Source organism: Haemaphysalis longicornis, unplaced genomic scaffold, assembly GCF_048455015.1.
Source record: "Haemaphysalis longicornis isolate Haplotype H1 unplaced genomic scaffold, Haemaphysalis longicornis Haplotype H1 scaffold_5, whole genome shotgun sequence".
NCBI lineage: Eukaryota > Metazoa > Arthropoda > Arachnida > Ixodida > Ixodidae > Haemaphysalis > Haemaphysalis longicornis.
Window position 1 is genome coordinate 29,903,818 of NW_027526385.1, and position 26,464 is coordinate 29,930,281.

The 26,464-nt window shown below is 47.2% G+C and overlaps 1 protein-coding gene across 3 annotated transcripts in view; it reads left to right on the forward strand.

Annotated features, from left to right (window-relative positions):
• Miro (mitochondrial Rho GTPase) overlaps nucleotides 1-26,464 on the forward strand; it is a 49,000-nt gene that overhangs the window by 18,129 nt on the left and 4,407 nt on the right. Inside the window, exons 9-17 of one of the 3 annotated variants that reach the window (XM_077670044.1) lie at nucleotides 1,467-1,575; nucleotides 2,144-2,264; nucleotides 3,656-3,740; nucleotides 8,990-9,135; nucleotides 9,351-9,448; nucleotides 9,975-10,189; nucleotides 11,032-11,160; nucleotides 12,649-12,845; nucleotides 24,816-24,902. In XM_077670044.1, coding sequence (XP_077526170.1) covers nucleotides 1,467-1,575; nucleotides 2,144-2,264; nucleotides 3,656-3,740; nucleotides 8,990-9,135; nucleotides 9,351-9,448; nucleotides 9,975-10,189; nucleotides 11,032-11,160; nucleotides 12,649-12,845; nucleotides 24,816-24,902 — 1,187 coding nt within the window. The remainder of the gene's footprint in view (nucleotides 1-1,466; nucleotides 1,576-2,143; nucleotides 2,265-3,655; nucleotides 3,741-8,989; nucleotides 9,136-9,350; nucleotides 9,449-9,974; nucleotides 10,190-11,031; nucleotides 11,161-12,648; nucleotides 12,846-24,815; nucleotides 24,903-26,464) is intronic. The other 2 variants (XM_077670045.1, XM_077670046.1) reach the window with 2 other exon arrangements.

Genomic DNA, 26,464 nt, shown 5'->3' on the forward strand with positions numbered 1-26,464 from the left:
TTTGTGCAGCTTACAGGCTTGTTTCACTCGTTATTTCTTTTCCCTTGTGGACAAGGGAATAGATGAGTGGCCTGAACCGTGATGTTCTGGGGCACAGCTTAGATTCGCAACCGACTGCCAAGTGACTTGGCAGCTGTTGTGATTGCCGCTAGAGTAAAGCCTCATTACAAGAGACTCTGTTACAAGAGACGTTTCAATGAAAATGGTTTGGCCGGTTTTCCTATGTTTGCAACGCTGAATAGAGCAGACCTTGGTTCAAGAGACATGTTTCCCAGGCCCTTTGAGTGTCTTCTGTTATGAGTTTTTACTCTACCGCGACTTGTGCAGTGTTTAAAAGCTATTTTGGCAATCGGCGTTCTCTTAGAAACTCGAAGGTGCAGTTTTGTGTGTGTGATGTTTGCATGCTGCGGTCACATAGAGAAGAATTTGGGGCTATTTAAAGTATCGGAAAACTACAAGTCAAGGGGGACGGTGTTTTCCATGATTCGTGATTAAAGGCGATGGTTTATCAGGGTTAGCCAGGTATCCTTGCTACAGAAATTCTAACCCTTTTCTGCAGAGAAACATCGATGCAGGTCAAGAGGAAAAGTTGCGCGTGCAAGAAAAGAAAATGTTCATTTAAACTTGCAGTGACTTGTGTCAAGCTATTTGTAAAATTCGAATCCCGTTGCGAGGGGATTTGGAGCATTTGTAAAAAAAGTCTCAAGCATGACATGAATGTAAGAAAAAGTGGCTTTTTGTAGTTTTGTTCAGAGGCGTTTCATGAAGTACCGCCTCTGCAGTATTTTCGCACACACTGATGTTATAGTAGTTTTGTGACTCCACCCTCACAAGGATGGCTTGGTGGGCTAGTTGGTGGGGCATCATGAAGGCCTTAACAGTGCACTAAGGCGACGACACACAAGAGAAAGAAGGGAGGAGAAGTGCCGAACTACAACTGATTTTTATTCCGCTAAGAAAGTCACAAACCAAGACATCCACTAAGAAGGCCCAACAAAATGTGACTTAAACACTCGTCTTGCGCCCTGCCTTCTACACTCGTTGCTTCAGATACTGTTTGTCTTTTTCTGAGAGCACAACAATGGCCTGCTGATGCAGTTTTTATCAAGACGATCAATCTCGAGCGCCTCGATAACCTCCCGCGTCTGCTTATTCTTTTCTTTAGAAACCAGTGAGCACTCTTCAAACAGCAGAATGCTGGCACAAACAACAGTCTTTCCTACGGGGTTCTTCTGCTCCCTCAGCCTATCGTTGAGTCAAGGTTCTTATGCTCCCTCAATGATAGGTGGAATAAAAATCAGTTGTAGTTCAGCGCTTGCCCTACCTTCTCTTCCTTGTGTGTTGTCGCCTTAGTGGGCTGCTATTCCCTTCGTAAAGTCTGCCCTCACTTTCATGTCTGTTCGTTGCCTTTGCCCATGGCTCCTTTCTTTTTGATGTGTGGACTTTGTTTCCTGTCTCGTGAACAGAGGAAGTGCTTCAACACACCCCTAGAACCCAAGGCCCTGCACGACCTCAAGACCATTGTGGCCAAGAACCTGGATGGGGGCGTCGAGAACAACGGGCTCACGCTATCAGGTGCGTGCCTGTAGGTGGGCGGAAGGTCGTACGCAATGTCAATTTGCAACCCAAATGGATTCAGGGCACTCTCTCCTGTTCAAGACAGACTTGGTGTGTTTATTTGAAGTTGTTTGAAAGTGGAGCAGGCCACTCAGGATGCTCTATGTATGAAAGCTGTTACATAAATAGGGATAAATGGCAGGTTGTAAGTTTTAGTGTAGCAGCTAAAAAGTGCCAACGTTCTGCTATTACCATCTCCCTTCCTCTGAAATTTTCCTCCAATCCTGTGCATCATAAACCTTACATTAACTATGCTAAGGAGAATTCATAGCGATGTGTTTGCTGAAGAACTAACTGCATACCTCACAAGTGGAGTTATCACTTTTGAACAGAGTTTTCGGACATTCATCTTGTTAAGTGTTCAGCCGCTCAGTTCTTTCTTCGTCACGTGTTGTCTCATTGATGAACAGTCCTCACAAGCTTAATATTGTTTTTAACCAAGTTTTCGGACTCTCATCTTGTCACGTGTGTGTCCAGCCACTGAGCGCTCTTCTTTCGTGGTCGCGTTTTGTCGTCCTCCCACCAGGCTTCCTGTTCCTGCACCAGGTGTTCATCCAGCGGGGTCGTCACGAGACGACGTGGACGGTACTGCGCCGGTTTGGCTACGACGACCACCTTGTTCTGCCCCGGGAGTACCTCTGTCCACCGTGAGTGCTGCTGGTCACTCACCAAGCATTCGTCCACTGCTGTACAAGCTAACAAAATCATCAGTACAGTTTTTGTACGGAGGGCTTTGATCTTTATTGTAACTGTTTATTGTATATTTATTGTTTATTGTATAAATGGAAAACTTAAAGACAGATTACCGTATTTTCGCGCATATAACCCGCACCAAAAATGCAAAAATTTCAGTGGCAGAGTAGGGGTGTGAATAATACGCGGGGTTCCTCCTTTAGTGCAGCTTCACGGCAATGCACGTTTTGCAGTGCAGCTCCTACGCAGTAACACTGACCAAGCCTTCCATGGCAGCGATTGCGCAAAACATGCAAGGACAAGGAAGATAAAACGACGATGAGCGCACTCCAACAATTGAATTTCATTAGTGAGTTGTGACTTCTGCCTTGCAGTCAGTGTACTCTACTTGCTAAATATGTGATTTTTCTGTCTACATAGTACGTGATGTGTTGCTTGAGCAGTAGCTTTGGTGCAGCCTTTCTTGTATCAAGCGTGCGGGTAATACGTACGCGAGGAGGTGTTTTTCTTTTCCGGCGTACTGAAAGTAGGGGCACATATTATATGCAGGGGTGGGTTATACGCGCGAAAATACAGTATTCGTCTTTGATTCCCTGAGCAGTAACCTTAAAGAGACACTAAATTGGGTAAGTTCACTTTTCCAGCCCTGCTATTTTTATTTCATGCAAAAGAATGTTTTCTATACGCTTTCCTAAAATTTAGGGTCCCATAAGCCCACAAACAGAAAATAGAGCTGGAAGTGCAAATATTGACAGATTTACTAATGAGGCAAATAATTAGGGCACCTGGCAATTAAAAAATTTTATGTTGAGCAGATACATCACTTTTGTATATTTTCCTGAACCCTATGACAAACAAAAAATGGGATTTGTATTACGCGTATTTGTAGATTTACAAGCTTGACACAGACTGCCATTTTTTTAAGCCTCAGTGACATAATTTTGGCTTCACCGGAACTTCTTCTTTGTGGCTTCCAGCTTCACTAAAATGCAACAACAGTGATATCTATTGCAGTAGGCATCATTGGAGAACAATTCCCCAGAAAACTAGCAGTTTTGGTTTTGTTCTCAGAGGAACTTTTAGGTGATGGTGTCAATTGACACCACCAGGGCCGAAAGGTTTAAGCTTCCGTTTTTGCTTGCATTACGTAGGCTGGCTCAAATAAACTCTTCCTCGTCTATCCGGTCGATAATGCGATATCTAGGTAATATAAAGTCTGAAAGAAGAAAAACTACCATGCGTGTTAAAATGCTGTATCCACCGCGCACCATTGAGCGCTGGATTCAGGTTTTAACACGTACATTTGTTGCAATTAAATAAATTTTCCCCTTTCCTAATTTTTCAGAATTCGAGTACCTCCGGGCAGCAGCACAGAACTGAGTGCCAAGGGCCTCGCCTTTGTCACGTCTTTATTCGAAAAACATGACAAGGTAAGACAAGCTCTGTGTCTTGGTGTCACAATTGCTGTGTTTGTATTACCAGTTCAGTTTGTTCAGACTGTAATAATTGAAGTGGAACATGTCGAACTTGTGCCAAAAATTAGAAGTGCTTGTGATCTCACTCAACTATGACATAGCTAGACGAGCTGCATCAGTGCTAAAAAAAGCGTCCACAGTACCCCAAAGGTTCTGAAGATATCTAGGAGTGTCTAGGTTGTTTGCACGGGTCAAAAAAAAAAAAAGAATAATAATAGTAATACAGTTAAACCTCGATATAACGAAGTCGTACTTGGGGCCGCAAATTTCGTTAAATCGAGAATTTCGTAAAATCGAGGTTTTGATTTTACAGTTCATTTAACCAGTTATTGGGGTTTTAACACTTTGGCCCTCGCCAGGCAACAACTGCTATGTAGTTACCTCTCCAATTAAAGCGAAATTTGTACTAAAACTGGCCGCGAAAATTGTGTGAACTAAGAGTTTCAACACTTGGGCAATGGAATTCGGATAGCCGACGGTAGTTCATGTGTCATCGTAAAACCGGTGCTTTTTTCGCAACGCCTTATTAAATATGATAGCAGACTAGGTTTCCACTGTTTCTTTTTTTGTTTCTTTTTTCATTTCGGTCACTACTAAATGCCGCTGTTAGTCAATTGAATCCGCGTCCATGTCCCGTGAACTTCACCCCGCCAAGGTGCTCGTTCGAAGTTACGCCTCTTTTCGTCCATTCAGTGGTAGGCTTAGGCGCGGCGGGCCAACAGCGGAAGGCTGCTGTGAAGCTTTCGAAAGACTTTTTTAATGTACAAAGGCTCTGCAGTATGGGCGCGTGATGCAACCACAACACTCGAGATAAAGCCATGATTGCGAGTTGAGCGGAGTACACGCGGACCGCTTCACTGTGTGGAGCAGGGCTTACGTGCTCCGGAAAGCAGAAAGCTTACATTAAAAATCTTCCGGCCAAATTCGATTAAGCAATTACTTTTATGCCCACTGAGCCCTTACGAAACTGATTTCTCCGCACCGCAGCTGTCTAATGAACGCTGGTGAAACGAAGATGACCACGTTCAAAGAGAGCAATTTATTGCCACCAGCACTCGATGTTCAAGCCGTAATGAAGAAGTCCGTAAGCAGTGCTTGGCGTTTCTTGACCATGGCGGGCTTTACGTGACGCTCGTATGCTGACAGCGCTAACAAGGTCTTAAATATTCGTGTGCACCTGCGTGCCTCCGCAGAACATCGATGGCATCCATCACACTTCGGTGACTCAGTTTCACCGAACTTCCTCAGGCTCTTGTTCGGAACACTTTTCTTTCTCTTGGAGTGCTCATGCTGCTTACAAGACTCACCTAACGATGCACGAACAAAATATTAATTTGGTTATCAGCGAGCACAACCTAGCGCAGCAGCACCGTGAGCAATGACGCGTAGAAAAAAAAAAAACTTGAAGTAGGCTTCGGTAGCCTAAGCATAGAGGGCGCTGGCGTAGGCAACGATGGAGACGTCAAAATAGTGGCCGCACTATTAAGCCGTCTATGACCGCTAGCGGTTTGTGCAGCTTCGTTCTTCGCTTTTAATTGTTGTTAACCGTAGATTTCACCGCTTTTCTTTCATTTTAGCCTTCGAGAGTCAATTTGAGTACTGAATTTTTTCAATCTAGGGCCTGAGAGGCAAAATAAAACGTGCCTCGACCGGAATTTCGTTCTTCCTTTCTTGCCGTGACTTCGTTAAATCGAAAGCGCCGCACAAAATTACTTCGTAAAATCGAGACAAAAATACATGCATTTAGCAAAATTTTGTTAGAAAACTTGAAAAAATTCGTTATATCGCGAATTTCGTTAAATCGAGGTTCGTTATATCGAGGTTCAACTGTAATAATAATGAAAAAAGAAGAAGAAAAAGAAAACCTCTCCTTGTGGCATCGTACAGAGCTGTGTGTAGCTTACAACTTCTGCCAAGCATGCTTCACAGCTGAGAACAGTTGTGGCGGGTGCTATTAAGGCGAAAGCCTTTGGTGCCCATTCCGCAAAAAGGTTCCATTGTTGTTGTTGTTGTTGTCCAGTAAAAAAATGGCTGTCGTTGTCAAGGGTAAATAAAAAAAAACACGTATGATCCAGTAGGCTTTGAACCTGGGTCTGCATAGTCACAACCGAACGCTCTACCAACTGTGCTATCCCTGCACATTGCGAATGGCAAAAGTTGCTGTCATCGTTGTGGTTCCTTTTTTCATAGCACATGCCGGCTTGGGGGATTGACCTAGAATCGGCAGCTTTGGGGGTGTAATACGCCTCCTCCACAAAATTAACAAGTCTGTGCATTGGAAATTTAAAAGTTAAAGTATAGGGCCTGCTGTGTGACACCGGAATGTGATAGCAGGAGTAGGACAGGTGCACAGCAGCCCTGCATAACCCTGATTCTAGAGAGGCAGAGGCGTATGCCACTCTGCTTGCTGACGTAATTAGCGTAGTGGGAAGAGGAAACAGAAGCAAAGAAAGAGACGCAAATATGATTCAGCAATAAAAAAAATAGTGTGTCGCTAAACTTTCACCTTCAAAGCACATCAGCAGATTTAATTAAGTGCCCGGAGGAGTTTTTGGAGCGCAGCTCTTAAGGGGGGACGCGGCTTTCAACTTCGGAAAAATGACCAAAACATCGTTTTTTTGAAACCCGCATATTCGGCTTCTATGTTTCCTATTCTGTGCGTCTGCAAAGTTTTTACGCTGAAAAGCGTCGCAAAGTGGCATAAAAAAATACTTTTGTCAGGCGCGGTGACAAACTATCAGCGCAAAAGGGCGAAAAAACGGCAATTTTCGGAGCGCTCTATCTCCGCAAAAGTGCCACCGGGCGCGGCCATTTTGATATGGTTAGATCGGCCGAGCGATCGTTTTTCCGGTTCCGCTCGTCTCTTTTATCGTCGTTCATTCACAAACGCACAAACGGCAGAAAAGAAACGACGCACAAACGAAGCTAGAAATAAATGCTGAAGCGCTATTGGTCCTCCGGTCGGGGCGCAGAACGTCGACCCTCCTGATTGGATGTCGCGGGCGCAACGCAAGATGGCGGCCGCCTGAGCTGCGTAGCGAGCGGATTGAGTTCATTTTCGCCGCTTCGCTCGGCTGAGTTTCTGTTCAATCTGTGGTATTCAACACGGACGTTATCGCGATGGGAATGCCAGAGATAACGAGCCAGATTACGGGAAGTTGTGTGGCTCGAAAGGTGGAGGTCATCGAACGCTTCGTGGTGCGCGTGACTCTACCGTCGCCAGACCCCGGAGGGTGACGCGGTGTGCCCGCTTGCGATAGCGGTTCGTGAAGTGAACTTTTAGTCGGATTTGCGATGTTTACACGCTTAGTTAGTGCTGTGTTTTGACTGTGGGCTCGCTAGCCTTGAGGAAGAAACGGTCGACGCGTCAAACGCTGCGGCGCTCACGGCATAGCCGACGCGCATTGGAGCATCACATGACTGGGCAACCGGTTACGATTGAACGCCAGTAGTTGTAATTAATGCCTGCGACGTTAGTTTTAATCTTAAAAGCGACCTGACCAGCCATATCAGGTATAATCAAAGCTCGATATGTCGCGGTAAGCGTGCGCTGCGATGCGCGCGAGCCATATCGCCTTTCTTGCGCAATGTTTCCCGTGCACTTGTAATTTTCATGCAAACAGGTTTGAGTTAGTAATATAGGAATAAAAAATGCTCTCTGCGTTAAAAATGTACGTTACTGTGGCAGCATTTAACAGTGATTTTATTAGGGAAATTATTGATACCATTGCTCAGGGCATACTGGCTGTGCTGCGAGGAATATTGGATGCCTTGAATGTCAAAAGTAGTAAAAAAAAATATGCTCTTGCATTGAAGTTGGGAGTTATGCAGAATACTCTACCAAGCTTCAAAGTAGCTCATTTTCAACCTTGTGGTATGCAAACTTTTGGCAATGAACACCTGCACTATGAGTACTAAGTTGCTGTGCCAGGCAAGATAAAACATGAAAAAAAAGCCAAAAATGTTCAAATTTAAGTTAAAAAAATGCTTAACTTGTTGCCATGGTAACAACACTGCAAAAGGAGGTTGTCCAGTGCGATACAGCCAACCAACTAACCTACTTTGCATTGAAAGCCCATTGAAACCCATCTCCCCTCCGTTTGGTTTGCAAAGGGGGGTATGTACTCTTCACGGAGGAGCTGAAAATGATGTTTTCTGGAAAGAGAAAGGCTGAAAAGGCACTCCAATTTCAAGGCAAGGCCTTCCAGAAGCCCCATGTTCAAAAGGACATGAAAGGCTACAACCGTGACGACTTTTGATATGTGAAACCTATGTTGCAACTTCGGAAGCCGTTTTCTCAAAACATTTTTTTTTGCCACCTGTGTCGCTTGTCCCAGGGATTTCTTCGTGACTGCTGGGTCTATTTTGATTCCGTTTCTTGCATTACATTCCTTGATGAACTGTTCAGGTCGTGACACTTTTAGTTTTCCAGATTTGTTTTTTGTGATTTTTTAATTCAAATAATCGTTCACAGTTGACATGCCTGTTGCACATTAACCTCTAAAAAAATGAAAACGAAAAAACATTGTGTTGTAAAAAAAAAATTCTAAAACTGTCACGACCTCGTCCATTCATTTGAGAATGCAAAGCACTTCGAACAAGTTTTCTATCGTGTGTTATAAGCCGCTCAAGCTCGGTACAAGCGGAACAGAAAGAAAATTTCATACATAAAAAAGTTATCAAAATATTAACTTCAAATTTTTATGGTGTTATCACAGAAGCATTTCCAGTTGCTGTGCCAATTTTCATCAAAATCCACAAAGAAATAAAAAAGTTGATTTTGAAAGCCACGTCCCCCCTTAAGCGCCCACCCCTGTGGTCTCGCGTTGCCGTCGGCGTCGTCGTAACCATGAACGAAGAGGGCACCGAAGATAAACAGGATAGAGGGAGCAGGAAAGTATGGCGAAAATGTGAGAGTCCTTGGTGGCAACTCGCTGCAAGATAACGCCAGAGTAGCCTGTACCGTCGTGTATGTGCTGATCATACGCTCACTTCTCGAGATGCAGCAGCTATGCGACGTCACCGAGAAGACTGCAGTTCGCACTGTGCTCAGATTTCACTCTAGAAAGTATCATAATTGTCAGCCAGTTTTTTTTTTCTTTCTTGATAAGTCTGGATCTCGCTTTGAGTACATCTAATGGTGTGAGACTTTGTAATCGCTGAAGTTACATGTCCCTTGCTGATGCCTTTCGCGGTGTTTTCAGGATGTGGATGGCTGCTTGTCGCCGTCGGAGCTGGCCAGTCTGTTTGCCGTGTGCCCAACGCAGCCGTGGGGCACCGACCTGGTGGGCACCGTGGCTACTAACGAGGCCGGCTGGCTCACGCTACGTGGCTACCTGGCGCACTGGGCGTGAGTACCTCGTCTTGTGCCTCGCGCTCAAAAGAGTGCTACAGAATGCGAATACAAAGGTTGGAATTGTGGGTTTTATGAGCCCGATGTGCTGGATCTAGCCCTTCGATAAATTAACAGCCAGAATTACTAAGTCCCTGCGTCGTGTTTTTCTAATGACAGCAGAAATGAAGCCTGAGTAATAAGGCATGCTTAATGCGCGGTTGCGCGTGCAGGTTGACGACGGCATTGGACGTGCACAAGACGTTAGAGTGCCTCGCGTATCTCGGCTACATTGGGGCCAGTGATGAGAACCAGTTGTCCGCTGTCCAAGGTGAGTGGGATGTTATCCCTTTCAAAGGTGTGAGTTATTGCACCTGATTGATCCTAGATTGCTTCCTCATAGCATGATGGCTTTATCTGTGGGAACAGCGTAAGGTATATGACTTTAAGTTTACACCATGCTGTCAGAAGGATTTGCTCCATTTTATTCTGACGCACAGTTTTCGCCCTCAAAAAAATTCCCCACGTATCTGCTCACTTTATTGCAAATGTCGTCACAAGATGACATTCCTTTGCCATTCCTGCCACATAAATGCCTCTGTCGTCTCCCGTCCACCTCTTGCACTCTTCTCCTCCTGTCTCACTCCTTCCACAATAAACACGGTGGATGTCGGACAATCCTAAACTACGCCGATTGCAGAGTAAACATTGGTGTAGGCTAAGTCTGTTGTCATGCACTGCCAGCATGCCGAACAATCCTAAACTGCTGCAATGAGTAAATGTTGGTGCATGCCAAGTTATTGTACGCTGCTGTCACCGCCTGATGAGTTGATGACCGCCCCTCCCGTTCCCCCCAGTGACGAGCGAGAAGCAGCTGGAGTCGCAGCAGCAGCGGCAGAGCACGCGGCAGGTGCTCCACTGCCGAGTGCTGGGGCCCCAGGACGCGGGCAAGACGTGCTTCTTACGCGGCCTCCTGGGCTGCAGCCTGGAGCAGAGCCCGCCCCCGGGCCACCCTGGCTCCAAGTACGCCGTGGACCAGATCGTCGTCTACGGCCAGGACAAGTACCTGCTGGTGAGAGGAGGAGGGAAGGGAGAGGGGAGAGTGGGGGGAACATCACGCAGTCTGTGCTCTGTCGCTGGATCGAGAGGAGGAGGTTACGAGGAGGGGGGAACATTGCATGCGTCAAAGTCGTGGTGTCTGCGTGTGCAGTCTTGGTCAAAAGTTCCCAGGCCATAGCAACCATGCTCGGAGAAATTGCAGACCACCGTCCATCAACTGCACTTCGCTTTGTTGCTGTTGCCCACTCAAAAACAGTATTTCTCCTCACCCTCATTTATCCCCGCAACTGGCTAGTGTCTGCGAAGCTGTTAGTGCAGCTGCAGCCGATACTGGGCTGCAGCTGCCCTGGCTCAGTCGCTGCGGCCTGGGAACTTTTGACCGGTACTGTACTATTGAGCCCACTCACAATCAACTTTATCACGGGGGGCACGTTACGGAGTAGAAGTCTACAATATCTTTGCATCTGCAGTTGAGCCCACTTGTATCGGACTTGATCGCCATGCTGAATTCATTTGTTATAACCGCAGTTCTTAAATCCACCAAGCTATGCCGTGGATCTGTACGGTTAGTTACATTCCCACAGAATCGGCCAGTGCACTAAAAGGCGATGCATTTTACAGAGCCGTCGAAGTGTGAGTGATCTATCAGATCACATAAAGGCGACAGATAAATGTTCCCGATTTCAGTGTAAATTGTCACTTCCCTGTTTGGTTCTCCAAAAACCTCATTGTCTGAGGGGTAGGAAACTTTATTCTTTTTCATTGATCCGTGGAAGTTGTTTCAGTTGCAGTGTTAACTGTGTGTTCTCCTCTGTTCATGGAAATGATGGCGGAACATCCTTGTGCTCTGCGCAGCTCCACGAGGTGGACCTCTTTGGGCAGCACGACACGGCGGTGGCCCCCGAGCTGAGCTGCGATGCGGTGTGCCTTCTGTTCGACGCCAGCAATCCGCGCTCCTTTGAGCACGTCGCCAGGGCCTACCTGGTGAGAGCCCCCGCTGCTCGGCAACCTCTTCCGCATCCTTTTAAGTGCAGAGCATCCTTAACCGCATCCTTTTAAGTGTCGTCGTAGCTCGCTGTAAAGTGTAACTTTCTAAGATGTCAAGTGACTGCCGTAATCGGGCAGCACAGCGAGGTAACGGACCCAAGTAGAGCCTGGCATATTGTCGTAGCGGCGTCCCACAGAGGCTTCGACGGCAAAACAATGTCTGTAGTCATAACCGTTCCGAACTTGTGAACTGCCTGCGCTTCTCATACAAATTCCTGTTGTTTAGCTCAAAGAAAACTGCAGGTACGTTTGAGGTTTGAGGCAAAATATACGTATTTGACCGGCAGCGCCCGCGCTTATTAAGTTAGGAACGCTCGTTAGGTTGGTTTTTACTAAGCGAAAACGAGTGGCAGTGCAAGAAAAAAATAGCACGTTCCAAACTGCGCAGTTAGGCGCGCATGCGCGGGATGAAAAGCAAGCACAAAAAGTACAGAACTCCCGGTGTCACAGTTTCAGGCAGGGGCCGTGCGAGCACTGCGAAGGCGGGAAATTTGAATTGCATTGGACAAACCTCTGTTCCATTCATCAAAAGAGGAGCGAGACAGGGCGGCGAAGAGATTGATGTGTGGTAGTGTGTGGATAATGGCGCTACAGCCTATTATGGTGAATCACTGCTCTGCACTGCCAACAGCTTTCACATTGAGTGGAACGGCTTTAATTTTTGAGGTCCCTTCCAATGCCCGAATGCTCGGCAAAGGCCTGCACTTACTCTCAGTGCAAGCCTGTGCACAGCCAGGCCGTTTGTGGGTACTCCCAACCACTCTTCATCTTTAGGTTCTCCGGTGTAGTTTCTTTGCAGTACCCCACTGAAAAACGGTGAGAGTTTAACCGTGGCACCTTATATCTGCAAAATAGATGCATAATGGTGCAAGTGCAGATGATTCATGCCAAAAGTATCGTTAACTCTCTCGTTACAGCAGGAAAATGGCCGATTTTTGGTGCTTCCGCAAAATCCGTTTTTTCTCTTGAGCAACTGGACGCATTTAGCATTGTTATACAAGGAATTGTAGCTAATAGTTTCTAAGAAACCCTTTCAAATGCATAACAGCAGGTTTGTAAGAAGTGCAATTATTCAGAATTTAGTTGTCAAATGAACAGAAAAAAATGTGCGAAACTTTCTTTGAATTTTTTTTATGTTACTTGTGAATAAACCACGCGTATCTAATAACACAAACGATTTTTTTGTCACTTTATGGTCACCCTAAAAAAATTACAAGACTTTTTTCTCGAAATACATTCGTCCGAAGAATTTATATCAGCAATAGAAAAAATCTACCATGAGGGTCGGAATTAGGAAAAAAAAATTTGACCCTGAAAGGGTCAACCATGTCCCAAGACGGTTTCCAATAGTGACTGAGCGCCACCTCCTTTTTTGAAAAATGGTCGTTGTAGAAGTCCTCTCGCGTACCCTTGCTCCTCGTGCAGAAGCACCTTGCGGGAAGCTCGGTGCCAGTCCTGGTGGTGGCGTCCAAGAGTGACCGGCCGAGTGTGCGGCAGGACTACCCCGTGCAGCCAGCCGAGTTCTGCCGGCGGCACGACCTGCCCGCTCCGCAGACATTCTCCTGCCTTGTGGCGCCACCCAGGGATGTCTACGTCAAGCTCGCCACCATGGCCGCCTACCCGTGAGTGGCCCTCTTACGCACCTCTGCTTGTCACATTTGCTTTTGGGGGTTTAAAGGCCAACTGCACTCAAATTTCACCGTGGCTAAATGCCTTCGAAATGTGTAGTAGGTACCATGAGAACTCAGGGGTGGAACTGCTGCGCCAATTGCGCCATTGTGCGCCGATTTGCCTTGCTGCACCAAGCTGCGCATAAACGGCAATTTGCGCGATTATTGTCAATTGAGAGCATACAACGCCAAATTTAGCCGAGTCTTGTCATCGTCTGGGCAACACTGAGCGCTGGCTTTCCGGAGCGCTGGATTTCCCGTCGATCACCCGTTTAAAAGGGAACGGCAACAGTATATCATATCTATCTATCTATCATAATAGACGCAGCCGCATCCATAGCCCCGGCAGTTCAGTTGGTTCAGTGCAGTCGTGGTTCCCTTGTGGAGTTTATCGCAACGTTGTTATCGCCGCGGCTTTCCCGGAAGGCTGTCACCAGCATGAGTAAAAAATGTTATCTAGTGTTATAACTTGAGGCATGGCCTCTGGAATTTGCAGCTGCTCGAAGTAAGACGAACGACCCCTTCGCACATCCTTCGCATCAGTAGTTTTTGGTGATTGAAGTCTAATTTTTCGGGACTTGCACGAACCGAGAACTGCGAAGCCGCTGCGCGCGTGGGCTATTGTACGATACTGAGCGCATGCGCACGACGACGCGAGCTTCCGTGCGAAGGGCTCTTATACGACACTGTGCGCATGCGCACGCTCCTCTAGTGTTGTGGCGGCCGCTATCACTTTCCTTTCCGCTGTCGAGTCAGGTCGAGAGCTGCGGGACACGTGCGCGTTAGCGTTCCTCGGTTGGAGTTTTCTGCGCAGTTTTCGGAGTTTTCGGCGCGCACGGCCAGTAACCACAGCTCCGCTGTTAATAACGGCCCTTTTGCATCAGAAGTTCATTTGAAGCCGAATTTTTAGCGCTGCTTTAATGAAAGAAGTGGTGTGGAGCTAAAACAGTTGCGTGCAGCGCGCCACACAGCCGCCGTATACTCGTTCGCGCGCCGACGAGGCCCGACTCGACCGCAAAAGCGGGCGTCTTGATGGGATGCCGTGCCCGCTTTCGCCTTCGCGTCTACCACGAAATGAGGCGTCGTGAAATTGCCGTCTTCGTTCGCTGCCTGCCTTTGCCTGCCTATGATGCCTGCCTTCTCGGTCGACGCGGCGGCGGCAGCTTGCTGCGAATACGGCATCATATTGTACGGCGCCCGTCTTCGTGTTGGGGCCTATCGATGAGAGACGATGCGCGCTCGGCGAGTGCCGCGCAGGTAGGGCACGTTCGCGACGCCTGATTTCGCGGTTGCGGCGACGGCGGCAGCGGGGCGGCGCACTGCACGCGATTGTTTTAGCTCGAAACTACTTTACCAAAAAATTTTAAAAAGCAGCCACCGTTTGTAACATAGTGTTGATGATTATACAAATTAAAGCCAAAAAGTCGCTACATTTAAAGGAATTGGCAAAAAGCAGGTTTCAGTCCCGAGTAAAGGTGCCAGCTCCTATTTGATTTATTGCGCTCCTGCTAAATAATTCTGGCCAATTCTATTTTTCATGCAGTTTTTGAATTAGTTGCTCTTAAAAGTGCACTCAGCCGCATTATTTAAAGCCGTCAGTGTGCTCCAAAAGTGCTCCGAAATATCCCCTAAACTGCTCCAAACCTGCTCCAAAATGGGATTCTTGCTGCTCCAAAGCTGCTCCAAAGTAAGACTTTTGCTGCTCCCGTGCCTGCTCCAAAAAGCTAGACCCTGCTTCCACCCCTGGAACTACTGCGACGCGACTGGTAGCTCTGTGCAATGCGTGGTTATTCAGTTTCAGGCACTCAAAAGAACGCCCTTGCAGACGACAAAGCACCTGCTGGCGTGTCGCGCAAACAGCCATTTAGCGGAAGTGACATGCCAGCCGTCCAGGCCGATCGGCCTGCCTCGCAGCGGGAGAATCCTGGAAACTCGTATTTCGCGCCAGCACGCCTAGCTCTCATGGCTCCGAAGAGGCTTCGTTAACCGTACGGTTCTCTTCTTTTCGTGTGTCGTCGCGACATCATGCCTACGTGGTGTGGTGCTGTCGGAGCGCACGAATAGTGTCGTGCTTGCGGGACAAGCGCTCGCTTTTCCCCGCGCCTCCCACACCCTTGCACGCGTGCACTCACACTCTCCTGGCAGAGCCGGCCGCGTTGGCCCGTCCGCACAGCTCAAGCCATCAAGCCAGGCAACCTTTCTTACCTCCATGGGCCAGGCCGTCTGGCCGCTCGCGCCGACGGCTGATACGTCACTTCCGCCTGCCCGCAATGGCCACGTTTTGCCCAGTTTCATTTTCAAAGTCGTGGGTTTTTGCTGGTCGCTTGCGGCGTAATTACGCACATTTTAGGCGTCATACTTCGTACATCGCGGTCTTTTTAGTCATACTATGCAGGAACAGTGATTCCGCGCCGTCGAAATTTTGAGTGCAGTTGGCCTTAAAGGGAAACATGGCTCTTAAAACAGCTCTTCCTAATTTTTGAGTAAACTCTGTGAAACTTGCCAGCCTTGCTTCTTTTTTCCACTGATTTCAAGTATGCCATTACTTTTTGAGTAAGTCAATTAGTTCCCAAGATAAATAGAGGTAATCAGCCATATATGGACGAGCAATGGGCAAAACAGTGTTAGTCATAAAACTGCAATTTTTATCGTTTCCAATACCATGAATCCCGGTGAATGCAATAAATGGAGCCGTTTCTTGATGGACTGCGTGCAACTAATTTTACAGCTCATTCAACTTTGCCGGCACCAGTGGCAAGGAACCATTTCACATGCCCATTTCAAACACCAAAGTTTAATGAGCTGTAAAATTATTTCCAAGCGATTCATCATTAAACCAATTTCCTTATTGCATTCATAGTATTGATAGTATTGAGAAATATTAAGATTACAGCTCAATGATTAACACTGTTTTGTCTATTGGTCCTCCAAAAATGGCTGATTATCTCTAATTATCCTGGGAACTAATTAACTGACTCAAACATAGTAGCATATTTGAAATCGATGGGAAAAAAGGAGCAAGTCTGACAAGTTGCACAGAGTTTAGGAAGCGGTTTTAAGAGTAGTGTCTGCCCTTAAAGCAAAATTTTCCAGTCAAAAGAGCGTTTTGTACAACGGGATGTACCGTATTTATTCGAAAATAGGTCGAGCACGAATATAGGTCGACCCCCTAAAAATTGAAGTCGCCGAAAAAAAAATAATATACAGTCTACGCCCGTTACAACGGACCCTCTGAATCCGGAACAAAACGTCCGCTGTAGCCGAAGTATGCACTATCCGACAAGGGGGGGAAGGGGGGGCTATGAGCCCTACAGTGGGTACTTTGACCGATATTGCATGCATAGTACATACACTTTGTTCTTTCTATACGCCTGCAGCACCTCTGCACAGTGTTCGCGCGAGGGCAAAGAATCGCGTAAACACCGTTTCCAAAACTTAGCACCGGCACTTCGAAAAGGCCTAGCGCATGTGGTCAAGCGTGTAAAGACGCAAGATGAGCTGAGCAAATAATGCAAGAATATATCCAGGCGCAATTATAAACCAGCTATAAAACATCAGTCGTGCCTATCAGCATTAGCTAGGCTCTTTTAAATCCCCTCACGACGAGGCAGGTTTTCCCGAAACCGTTCGTCAAACAAATCGGATCGCTGCCTGACGTTCCCTCAAGGCAGATTCCACATTTTTAGCGATTTTATTCTGGTCATTGAAACAGATGTAATAAAATAATCTCATGACGGTCAGCTGTAAAATCGAAAGTTAGACCAGTTGGACTGCGCACGGCTAACAGCAGATTACACACAATGGATGGGGAACAACCCCTACTTGAAGCATTTCTTACCTTTTTCACCGAACGGAACGGGAACGACGCATGCGTAGGAATAATAAAAGCCGAACTTCACTTAACCCGAGTTTTTTATTACATAAAAAAACTGACGAGGGCAGACTCGCCTCCGAGTGCACCACTTCGAGTATTCGATTGCCCTGTTTTCAATCTCACCGGAGTCGCGTTTATCGGCAGCGGCCTTGTTCTTGACGGTACAGCGGACACTGTGCTTAGACAGGCCTGTACTTCTGGCGATGTCAGCCTGTTTTTTCTTGTGTTCAACAGCGTTAATTACGCTTAATTTATCCGAAAGTGAAATCAGCTACCCTGCCGCTCATGCCGCTCATGCCGCTGGTCGCACAAAAAAAAAGCCACTGCTTGGCTTGGCTGCGCCAACGACCCGGCTGTCAGCAATGTTGCCAGACATAATAGTTTTCTTGCCAAAATAAACGAAAAAGCACACCGGGCGCCGGCCCCGCGGAAGTCCACTGTAAACGTTCAGTCGAAACAATTTTCGCCTAAAATTTAGTCTGTTGTAGCCGATAGTCTGCTCTAGCCGGGTCCGTTGTGAGCGGAGTGGACTGCATTTAAAATGCATGGGTACCAGACAAACCAACAGAAATGGTCTGTTGTAACCGAAAGTCCGTTGTTGCCGGATCCGCTGTAACGAGCGTAGACTGTATTCGATTATAGGTCGACCCATTTTTTTTTTAAAAAAACTTGAGGAAACTTTTTAAAACTCCCATTTATTTACAACGCGGTCACCTCACTGGTCGGAGCCACACACTGCGCCGTCGTCGGAACTTGCGCCGCATGCGCCGCAGTTCATTACCCACCCCCGCCCCCGACTGGCTTTGAAGGCTGAACGGCCAATCCCGCCTCGCAGCGCTAACTGTTGAGCTTTGGTCTGAATATCTTCGCAGGACACTCGGTGTCCTTTCGCACGCTCCTCTTCCACGTGCAGCCGGAGTTTTTTCTCGAGAGCATCGTGCCTCCCACCACGAAACGCACGACGCAGTCCCCTACAAGCAAAAAGTTCGTCCCGCTGTTTCCGCCATCCCCTGATCTGCTTTTCATTAACGACTAACTCTCGCTGAGCGGCGCAGTTGTTCAAGTTCTCAGCAAACAGGATCACCCGGCGCTTAAAGTCTGACGTGACATCGCGAAATGCGTACGAGAAAAACATTGTGTGCGGAAATCACAACGAAGCAAACACAAAGAAAGCGCATCGCATGAAACGGAGAACCGGAGATAGTAGAGACAGCGAGCGAAGCAGGCAACGCCGTTCCGTTCACGAGGTGGCTACGCTAGGTGGCGAAAGTCACCTTTACCCCCACCTCGCGCTAGCCGCTACCGCGGCTCCGAAGTCACCAAGCCAAGCCAATCTGGCTCTCTAGCCAGTACGTAAGCTCACTCGTGCGGTTCGGCCACAGGTAATGCGCGATAGCCGGCAGTGACTGTGGGTGGTTTTCTTACGCTGATTGTTTTGTTATTTTTGCCTTTATTTTCTTGCCTGTCTTTGTTCTAGATGCTCCGCGCAGCCGCCTCAAATTGAGGAGCGCCGGGCGCGACGGAGAAACGGATCGCTCGGTGCGCTCGCCATTTTTGATCACGACTATAGGTCGAGGTTCTTCGGTCACGATTATAGGTCGACCCTCAATTTTTAAGCACATTTTCGGAAAAAAAAGGTCGACCTATATTCGAATAAATACGGTATATTGGTGCTGCATGTGCATTCTTGGGCCGCTGTGGACAGTTTGAGTTTCCTAGGGCTTCTACAGGAACTACATTGTCTCGAAAATCGGCTTTTGTTCATGCTGTCTGACTTTTAAGACAGGTTAGTAAATGTGCGGAGCTTAGTTTCGATCACCACTTTAGTTCATTATAAATCACAATTTGGAGACTGCTAATGCAACGCTGCCCCTCCCATAGCTGCTAGGCTACAGGAAAAGTGACAGGGGAAGTGGCTTGAATTTCCAGAAACATATTACAGCACGAGTGGCCACTACACTGAAAAGATAACCCTAGCAAGTTTTATTGTACCGATAAGTGAAGTGCATTCAAGTAAATAACAGAAATGGGCAACTTGAACTGGCTGTGAATACGAAGATCACCTTTTTCAATTTGAAAGAGCCAGCCTTTGGCAACCCACTCTGCCCTGTTCCAGCTACCAAAGATGTTCTTTTAACCAAAAAACAAAAAGATGCTAGAAACTGTGAGGAACTTTCAAAGTACCTGCTACACGATATTAGCAGTGACGCAATGGAGGGAACAATAAAAACACAGTTATCGGTGTTTTAATAAAACCGCATGGTGGCTTTCAAATGGTGCGATCAAACGGGACTAAAGGCGACACTGCAGTCGCAGAGTCGTGTTTCTTGGCGGCAGCTTCGGTCCACGGCCTTCACTTGCACAAACAATGTCCTGCGAAGTCGTAGAGAAATTGCCGAAAAGGGGCTTGAAGAGTCGCTGCTAGAGCACTGCACAGTGCCGGGCTGACCCAAAAGCCGGGCTGTGCTCGGGCCTGAATTCATGGCCCTGGCCATTAATATTTACAACGTGAAGCGTTGAAAAGAGCATTAAGTGGAATGTTCCAAGTTCATTTCCGCGTGCTTCTTGATGTTGTACGCATTTTTCTAAAAACGTGTTCGGGTAGGTCTGATAGTCGCTGTATCCTTATCCTAATGGAATTTCATGTACTGCATCAGGAGGATCTATATTTTGGGATATAACATACCAAAGGTATGATTACAAAGCATGCTGTAGCGGGGAAGAGATTCATTCAGATAGCCTGGCACTCTGCACCTATGCCTATGTACACGTGCGTTTTACATGTTGCACCCATCGAAGTGCAGCTGCTGCGGCTGGAAATCGAACTCGCATGCTAGAGAAACAGCACCGCTGAGCAATCACTGCAGGTAAAACACTATGCATATACATACTCGTTGATTGAATTGCGGCATCAAAAATTTCAGCATACCGACTTGTGGCCGAGACAATAACGTGACCATGCCAATAATCTGGTCATCAAAGGTCATGGTGTCTGATGTAAGAATACGAGCTATTGTTACGCCGATCTGATGCGAGCTGAAGATGGTGGAAGCTTAAGTACGTGCACTACTTAACCCTAAATTTTTTCATTTCTATTCAGCATGTGCTGTACAGACTAGATGCTCTGTCTGATTGCCCGCTACGAAGACACTCGGCCAAATGTAGTAAACAAATTTCCTTCAGCATCTAAACCTGGGCCTGGTCATTTTTAAACCTCCCTAGGTTTAAAAATAAATGACCGGGCCCGGGCCAGGCTCACTTATGGATGCCTGAGCACGGGCCAGGCCTGGGCTAGGTGTTGCGGGCCCAGTTCAGGCTTAGTCTTCATAAGGCGGGCTCAGGCCGGGCCCGGGCCTTCAAATCAGGCTCGTACAGTGGACTAGACCCCCCTGCTTCATCTATATGAGACCGCAGATCAAATGGCCACTGCTGCTGCACCTGCAAGTACAGTTGAACCTCGTTATAAGAGACACTGATGTAAGAGACAAATGGGTATAAGAGACACTATTCACCCACATGGTTGGCTGCCCTATCTCTCCCATTAAATCGACCTCTTTTATAACAGACATCGGATGTAGAAGATTGGTTATAAGGGACAAGTCATCCTTGAAGTTTAATCAATAAGCTCGCTTGTAACAGACATTTTAACTTCAGACGCAGTGCCATCAGTCACTAATTGCAGTTGCTTCCATCCTGGAAGCACAGGTGGACGACAGACACCTGCAGTCGCTATTTATTATAACTTCAGCAAACACAAAGTGGTTCAGTCAGCTATGAAATGACAATGAGAAGCCCTGCCAATGAAAATGCAACTTACAGAAGTGGTTGAAGCTTACTGCCGTCCATTGAATGGAGCGCGATCGCACATGCGGGCTCTCCCACTCGCGTAGCTCCCAATCAAGAAGCACTGCAGATGTTGAGTCCTGCAAGCGTAATGAATAGCCTGAACACACAGCGGAAGAAGCTGTGCGCTCTGGCTATTGATCAGGCTTGTGAACTCAACATCTACGATTCATCTTCCACAAATAAGGAAAGGAAAAAAAGCTTGTAGAATTGGTTGTAAAAAACAGTGTAAATACAGTCATGAAGCAAACAAAGTTTCATAAATGCTTGGGCCAAACATTAATTAGAATGAACCTTTTTCAACATGCTGTAGCGTTCTTTTGAGCTTATTTTGGTCATACGGTGCCCACATTGAACTATGGGTTGATCAGTTGGTAAAAACATGGCACCCTGCTTATAAGAGACATCTTATATAAGAGACAGAAACTGCTCCCCGGTACGTGTCTCTTATAAAGGGGTTCAACTGTACAGTTGACATAAGAACAGTGCCTTGCACTGACCTCAAGTCACACATCAGACAACACTGTCGCAAATCATTGCAAGCACACTGGAGTGAACAGAGAGACAACAAACCGCACACAATAAAGCCACTCTTGGGAGCATACACCACTGACACACACAGCAGACACACTGACGTTACCTTAGCTAGATTACGGATAGGCCACACACATGCAACATACTCCCACCTGCCCACGAGATCTCCCAGACCCCTGTGTAGCAGCAGGTGTGGAGAGGGCATGTTTGTGCTTCACGTACTACTTCAATGCAAAGCAGTTGGCACAACACGACTCAAACACTTCGCCCAACTTTACGGACAACACATCCCACTACACCCAGTGTTTTTCCCGCCTGATGATCCCATGTTTTCTATCAAGCGTGTTTGTAAATATTTAACTAAAGTGAAACTCTTAGACCTAATTTTATACCATGCATAATCACAACCTGGCTTTATACACCAGCCATCCTCATTGTCTTTGACTGATTTAACTTTTGTTCTTGTTGTGCAATTTTATTTAGTCTTCATCTCCCATATCTACCCACTGTTTTGGCACTCTTTGCCCCAGTTGGCCTTGCACCATAAAATCCAACGATCGTCATCATCGTGATTATCATGTCTCTTAAAGGAGAACTGACACCAAATTTTGACGCCTAAAAAATGATATAATTGGCTTCAGTAGTTTGTACAGGTGCCTCACAGAACTTTTTGCAGCGATCCGAGGCCGGAATCATATCTAAAATCGATTTTGATTGTCCAGGCCGCGAGCTTCCACAAATTGGCAGCACTAGTGAAATTGCTTTCGGCGTGACGAAACATCGGCTGCGTGTCTGGCCGGTTCAGGGTGACGTCATATAGTCGTTTTCGGAACCGGAAACGATATCCTGCGCTGCTGTTGTCGGTGGTATTCGTTTGGGCAGGAGACGTGGGCGTAGCTGTGTGAGCAATGCTTGTAAACTTTGCGTGTTCGACGTCTGTGCTCTTGAGTTTGTGGCCGGCGCATGGTGTTCCCTTGCACTGGTGCCGAAAACTGCGCGGTGCGCGATGTCGACGGGCACCGCGTCCACGCGGCGGTGCGCGTCGCCGAGCTCGCCCAAGTTGTGCTATGGCAAGCTCGCGGAATGCGAAGTACTGCTCGTGGAAGCCTGTCCGAGCAAATCGACGACGACGCCAAGATGCATTATTTTCCACGCGACGACATGCAGCGCTAAACGTGGACTGAGTTCGTGCGCGGCAGCGGCCGCAAGAACTGTCGCCCAAGCCAGTGGGCTCCTGGTTGCTTGGGTCACCTTGGGTGTTGGGAACTTTAGGTTTAGTATCGTGGCGACTACTTGATCGCTGGTATCTGTACAACTGCAAATGACCATCCCTTACACAACTTTTCACCTCACTATCATCCCCTTTTTCGCATATGGAGCTTTATTTTGGCGATAATTTCCGTTTCAGCGATCGGTGACCAAGACATCTGCCGCGGCCTGTTTTGATTCTAGCGTGCAGGTGGCGCCATCTTTAGGCCGCTCGCCGCACCGCGGTGCCAGCAGTGCTGGGTCGGAGCGCCGAACCTCCGCTGCCGGTCAGCGTAGGCTTACCATCGCGACAAATATCTGAACGCCACTTTTAAATTCAGCGCTGATAACAACCCCTAGCACAATTTTTCACCACACTAACATCTACTTTCTCGCATGTGGAACTTCTTTCTCGCGATCCGATTGATTATAAGAGTGGCGACAAGCTGTTGCTATTACGGTCTGCTCCGGTTCGAGCGGCAGTGATATTAAAAAACGGATGACGGCGAAGACATCGCCGGCCTAATCGCTTGGCCAAATAAAGTTGTTCTGTCTGTCGGGTGGCAGCGACTCATCCGAGTCTAACGATTCAGACGACATGTCGACTGTGCGGGCGAGTGCAGACCATGTGCAATCGTAGCAGACGATGCAGCGAACATCCCTGACGTCACGGGTGAGACCGTGACGTAAGGCTGGCCGTTTGCAGACTGGCCTTCGAACGGCCATTTTCCCGCGCGGCAACCAAATTTGAAACTGGTTTCAATAAACGTGCTACAGTTAAACCTCGATGTAACGAAGTCGGTAAAATTCGTAATTTACTTCGTTACATTGAAATTTCGCTACATTGAAATTCGCAGTTTTAATGAAGTGTTCATCCCGTGAAGCATTTCCTGCAAAAGAAAACGTGGCACGCGTACACGGCTGGCGCACTCTTTCAGTTTCTATCGGAGCTTAATCGTCTACGCGGGCATCAGAGTGAACTGCATGGAGCGTTTTCTCCCCGCAAAAGCGCGCCCCGCAAGCCACAGGCGCGCTGACGCAGCCGCGGAGACAACCTGCGCGATGTGAGTAACTCCAGCGACGGCTTCTGCTCGCTGAAACGCAACTCGAGGGGCAAACGAGAAGGGCATGAGCGAAAAAAAGTGGATAACGTGGGCTGTAAAGCGTCATACACGCCGCTTACGAAAGCGCCCATCAAATATCCTCGGCATGCCCGAGCGCTTCGAAGCTCCCGCCATAGCGTGCGCGGCTCCCCATTGGCGAAACTGGTCAGGCTCCTCCCACTGCCGCATGCAGCGCGAGTCACTTCCTGGAGAAGCTGCTGCCGGCGCGCAATTGCGGACGCAGGTGTGTAAAAAATGCGCGCTCAAGGCTCATAAAGCTTCACAAATGATTGCTGGAACGATGAAACCCAACAAACATGAGCGAACGAAGGGCAAAACGGCGACATGCGGCGGCCCCACAAGAGGCGATTAAGCTTACCACCGCGGAGGATGTTTGATGGGTGCTTTCGTAAGTGGCGCGCATGACGTTTTACTGTGAAAATTTCATCAACGTTATCCGCTTTTTTTTTTCTCGCGTGCCCCTCTCGTTTGACCCTCGAGTTGCGTTTCAGCGAGCGGTTGGAAGCGGTCGCTGGAGCTACCCATGTAGCGCGGATGGTCTCCGCGGCTGCGTCAGCGCACCTGTGGCTTGCGGGGCGCGTTTTGAGTTTTTGCGGGGAGAAAACGCTCCATGCGGTTCACGCTGATGCCCGCGGAGACGATTAAACTCCGTCAGAAACAGAAACAGTGCGCCAGCCGTGTATGCACACCACGCAGTTTGTAGGCAAGGTGCTCACTCACAGACCCGTGGCTTGCTGCATCCGTGGCATTGGGCGGCCCATGTTGCCGTTCGCGTTTTATTGAGACACCATTTCGGCGCTTGCGTCTCCCAAAATATACCTCTACAACTTAATTTTCGTGCCTAGTTCTCCATGAAACTTCGTTACATTGAAATTCCCGCAAACGGGACTTCGTTACACAGAGGGTGAAAATACATGGTGTGCATACACTTGAAGTTACGAAAAATTCCGTGGTTCGTTACATTGAAGTTTGTTACATCGAGGTTTAACTGTATAATTAATTCTGTGTTGGCGGCTGACGGCCTTCGGTTCGATTTTCGTAATTACTGGACCAATAGGTATTCTTTACAGCATAAAAACTGAAAGCGAGAAATTTCGTGTCAGTACTCCTTTAATAGTACTTAGATTATGTTTTGGAATTTGGGATGAAAGTGGCATCGCTGTTATCAGTACAAAGCGGTCATTTTAATGAACCAAACCTGTGTTTTGTCGTAATAACCCGTTTGAAGAGCGTTCAGGGGCAGTGTTAGCGTGCCAAGTTAGTAGACGTGCCTCTCCCCTGACCGTGTTCTTCACGTAGTAGCGTGACCCCATGCAGGAGCCTCCGGCGGTTGGTGCATGTCCTGCTGGTGCGGCCGATGGCACCGTGGCTATCACGGTACACCAGGTGGGTGGACCGTCTTTGTAAACGTCTAGCGACACGCCTTTCAAGTGTTTGGCGGGGGCATGGCATTCTTTGGAGCTCATCTCCTAATGTGTCACGTGGAAGAACTAGAAGCGCGGTGTATTAAGTCAGATCAAATCAAATCAAATCTTCATTGTTTTCTTCTAAAAGAGAGAGGGAAAAAACGGGGGGAAAAGCTGCACATTTGTGGCTTGATGAGCCCAAGGACTCCCCTCATTTATAATTTGTTCGGCTGGAAGCCCCAGAACTGTCACCGTTTAATTTTTTCGGCTTAATGAAGCCATTTGTTCGTCTTGATGAAGCCCACAATCTTCCCCCCGTTTAATTTGTTTGCTTGATGAATCCTTACAATTTCTCCCGTATTTAATTTTTCACCTTTGTGAAGTCCAAGAACTCCCCTCCATTTAATTTGTTTGGCTTGATGAAGCCCAAGATCTTCCCCCATTTAATTTGTTCGGCACGTTTCTCAAATTATTAAGCTATTTTTCACGCAGCTTTCGGAGTACACAGATTTATACAAACAAGTATTTGCGATCTTCCAAAAAAAAAGGATGTGTGAGTTACTGTAGCGTAAAAACAGCATATGAACAAGAGCATAAGTAACCGGTTCTCAAAATACAATATATACATACACATATACACATACATGTACATAGAATGGCATACGTTTACACATACGCACCCATCTATTCACTAGAGCGTGCGTTTTTTTTTTTTCTGTCCTCTTATGTGTGTGCTTAAAAAAGGGGAAAGAAAGGCATAATTTGTGTTCATATAGCATCGCTTGCAATGACTGCCAATGCATGCGTGTTATTGTTACCAAAGAGCGTAATTTGTGTCCATATAGCATTGTTCGCAGTGTCTTACAAAGTGTATGTATATTTGAGACTTCAAATACTTGACCAATACCTGACAATTTGCTGCACACTCCTACCATGCAAAGCAGATAGCCTTGTTCTGCTGCTACATCTGTGACGCTCAAAAGTGATGTTGTAATCGATAGAAGCTAGTGAAACCTTTGGCTCGGAAAAGCAGTCTTCCATGATGGTGCTAGGGCTTAGCTAGTAAGGATAAGGAGACCTATCGCTGGCCTGGGGCTCTGTTTATATTTTGTATTCCTTGTTTATTTGGGTGGTTATGTCTCTTTTTTTGTATTGAAGTAAGCTACATTGTGGTCTTTTTAGAGGGGGCTTTTGTTTCATCGAGGACAGCTCTGTACAAAGGACAACCTCAATGGAAGCCAGCACTTTGGAACCAATTCTTCCTACATTATCTGCAGCTTGCACGAGTTGTTGAGGCATGGTCCCTGCTTATGATAGATTTATCTGTGGATTTATCTGCGGCCAAACCACATGGACGCTAAAGTATAGTGGACGCCCATTAAGATCAACTCGAAGAGGCTGTGAAAATTTGTCCGTATTATCAGAAATTCGTTTTAAGCTGACGTTTTTTGCATTGTGGACGTTACGAGAGAGCAAGGGTGTTGTTCGTCTTCACCATAGAGTTGGTCTTGACCGAGTTGCTCTTAATCGCAGTCTACCTTT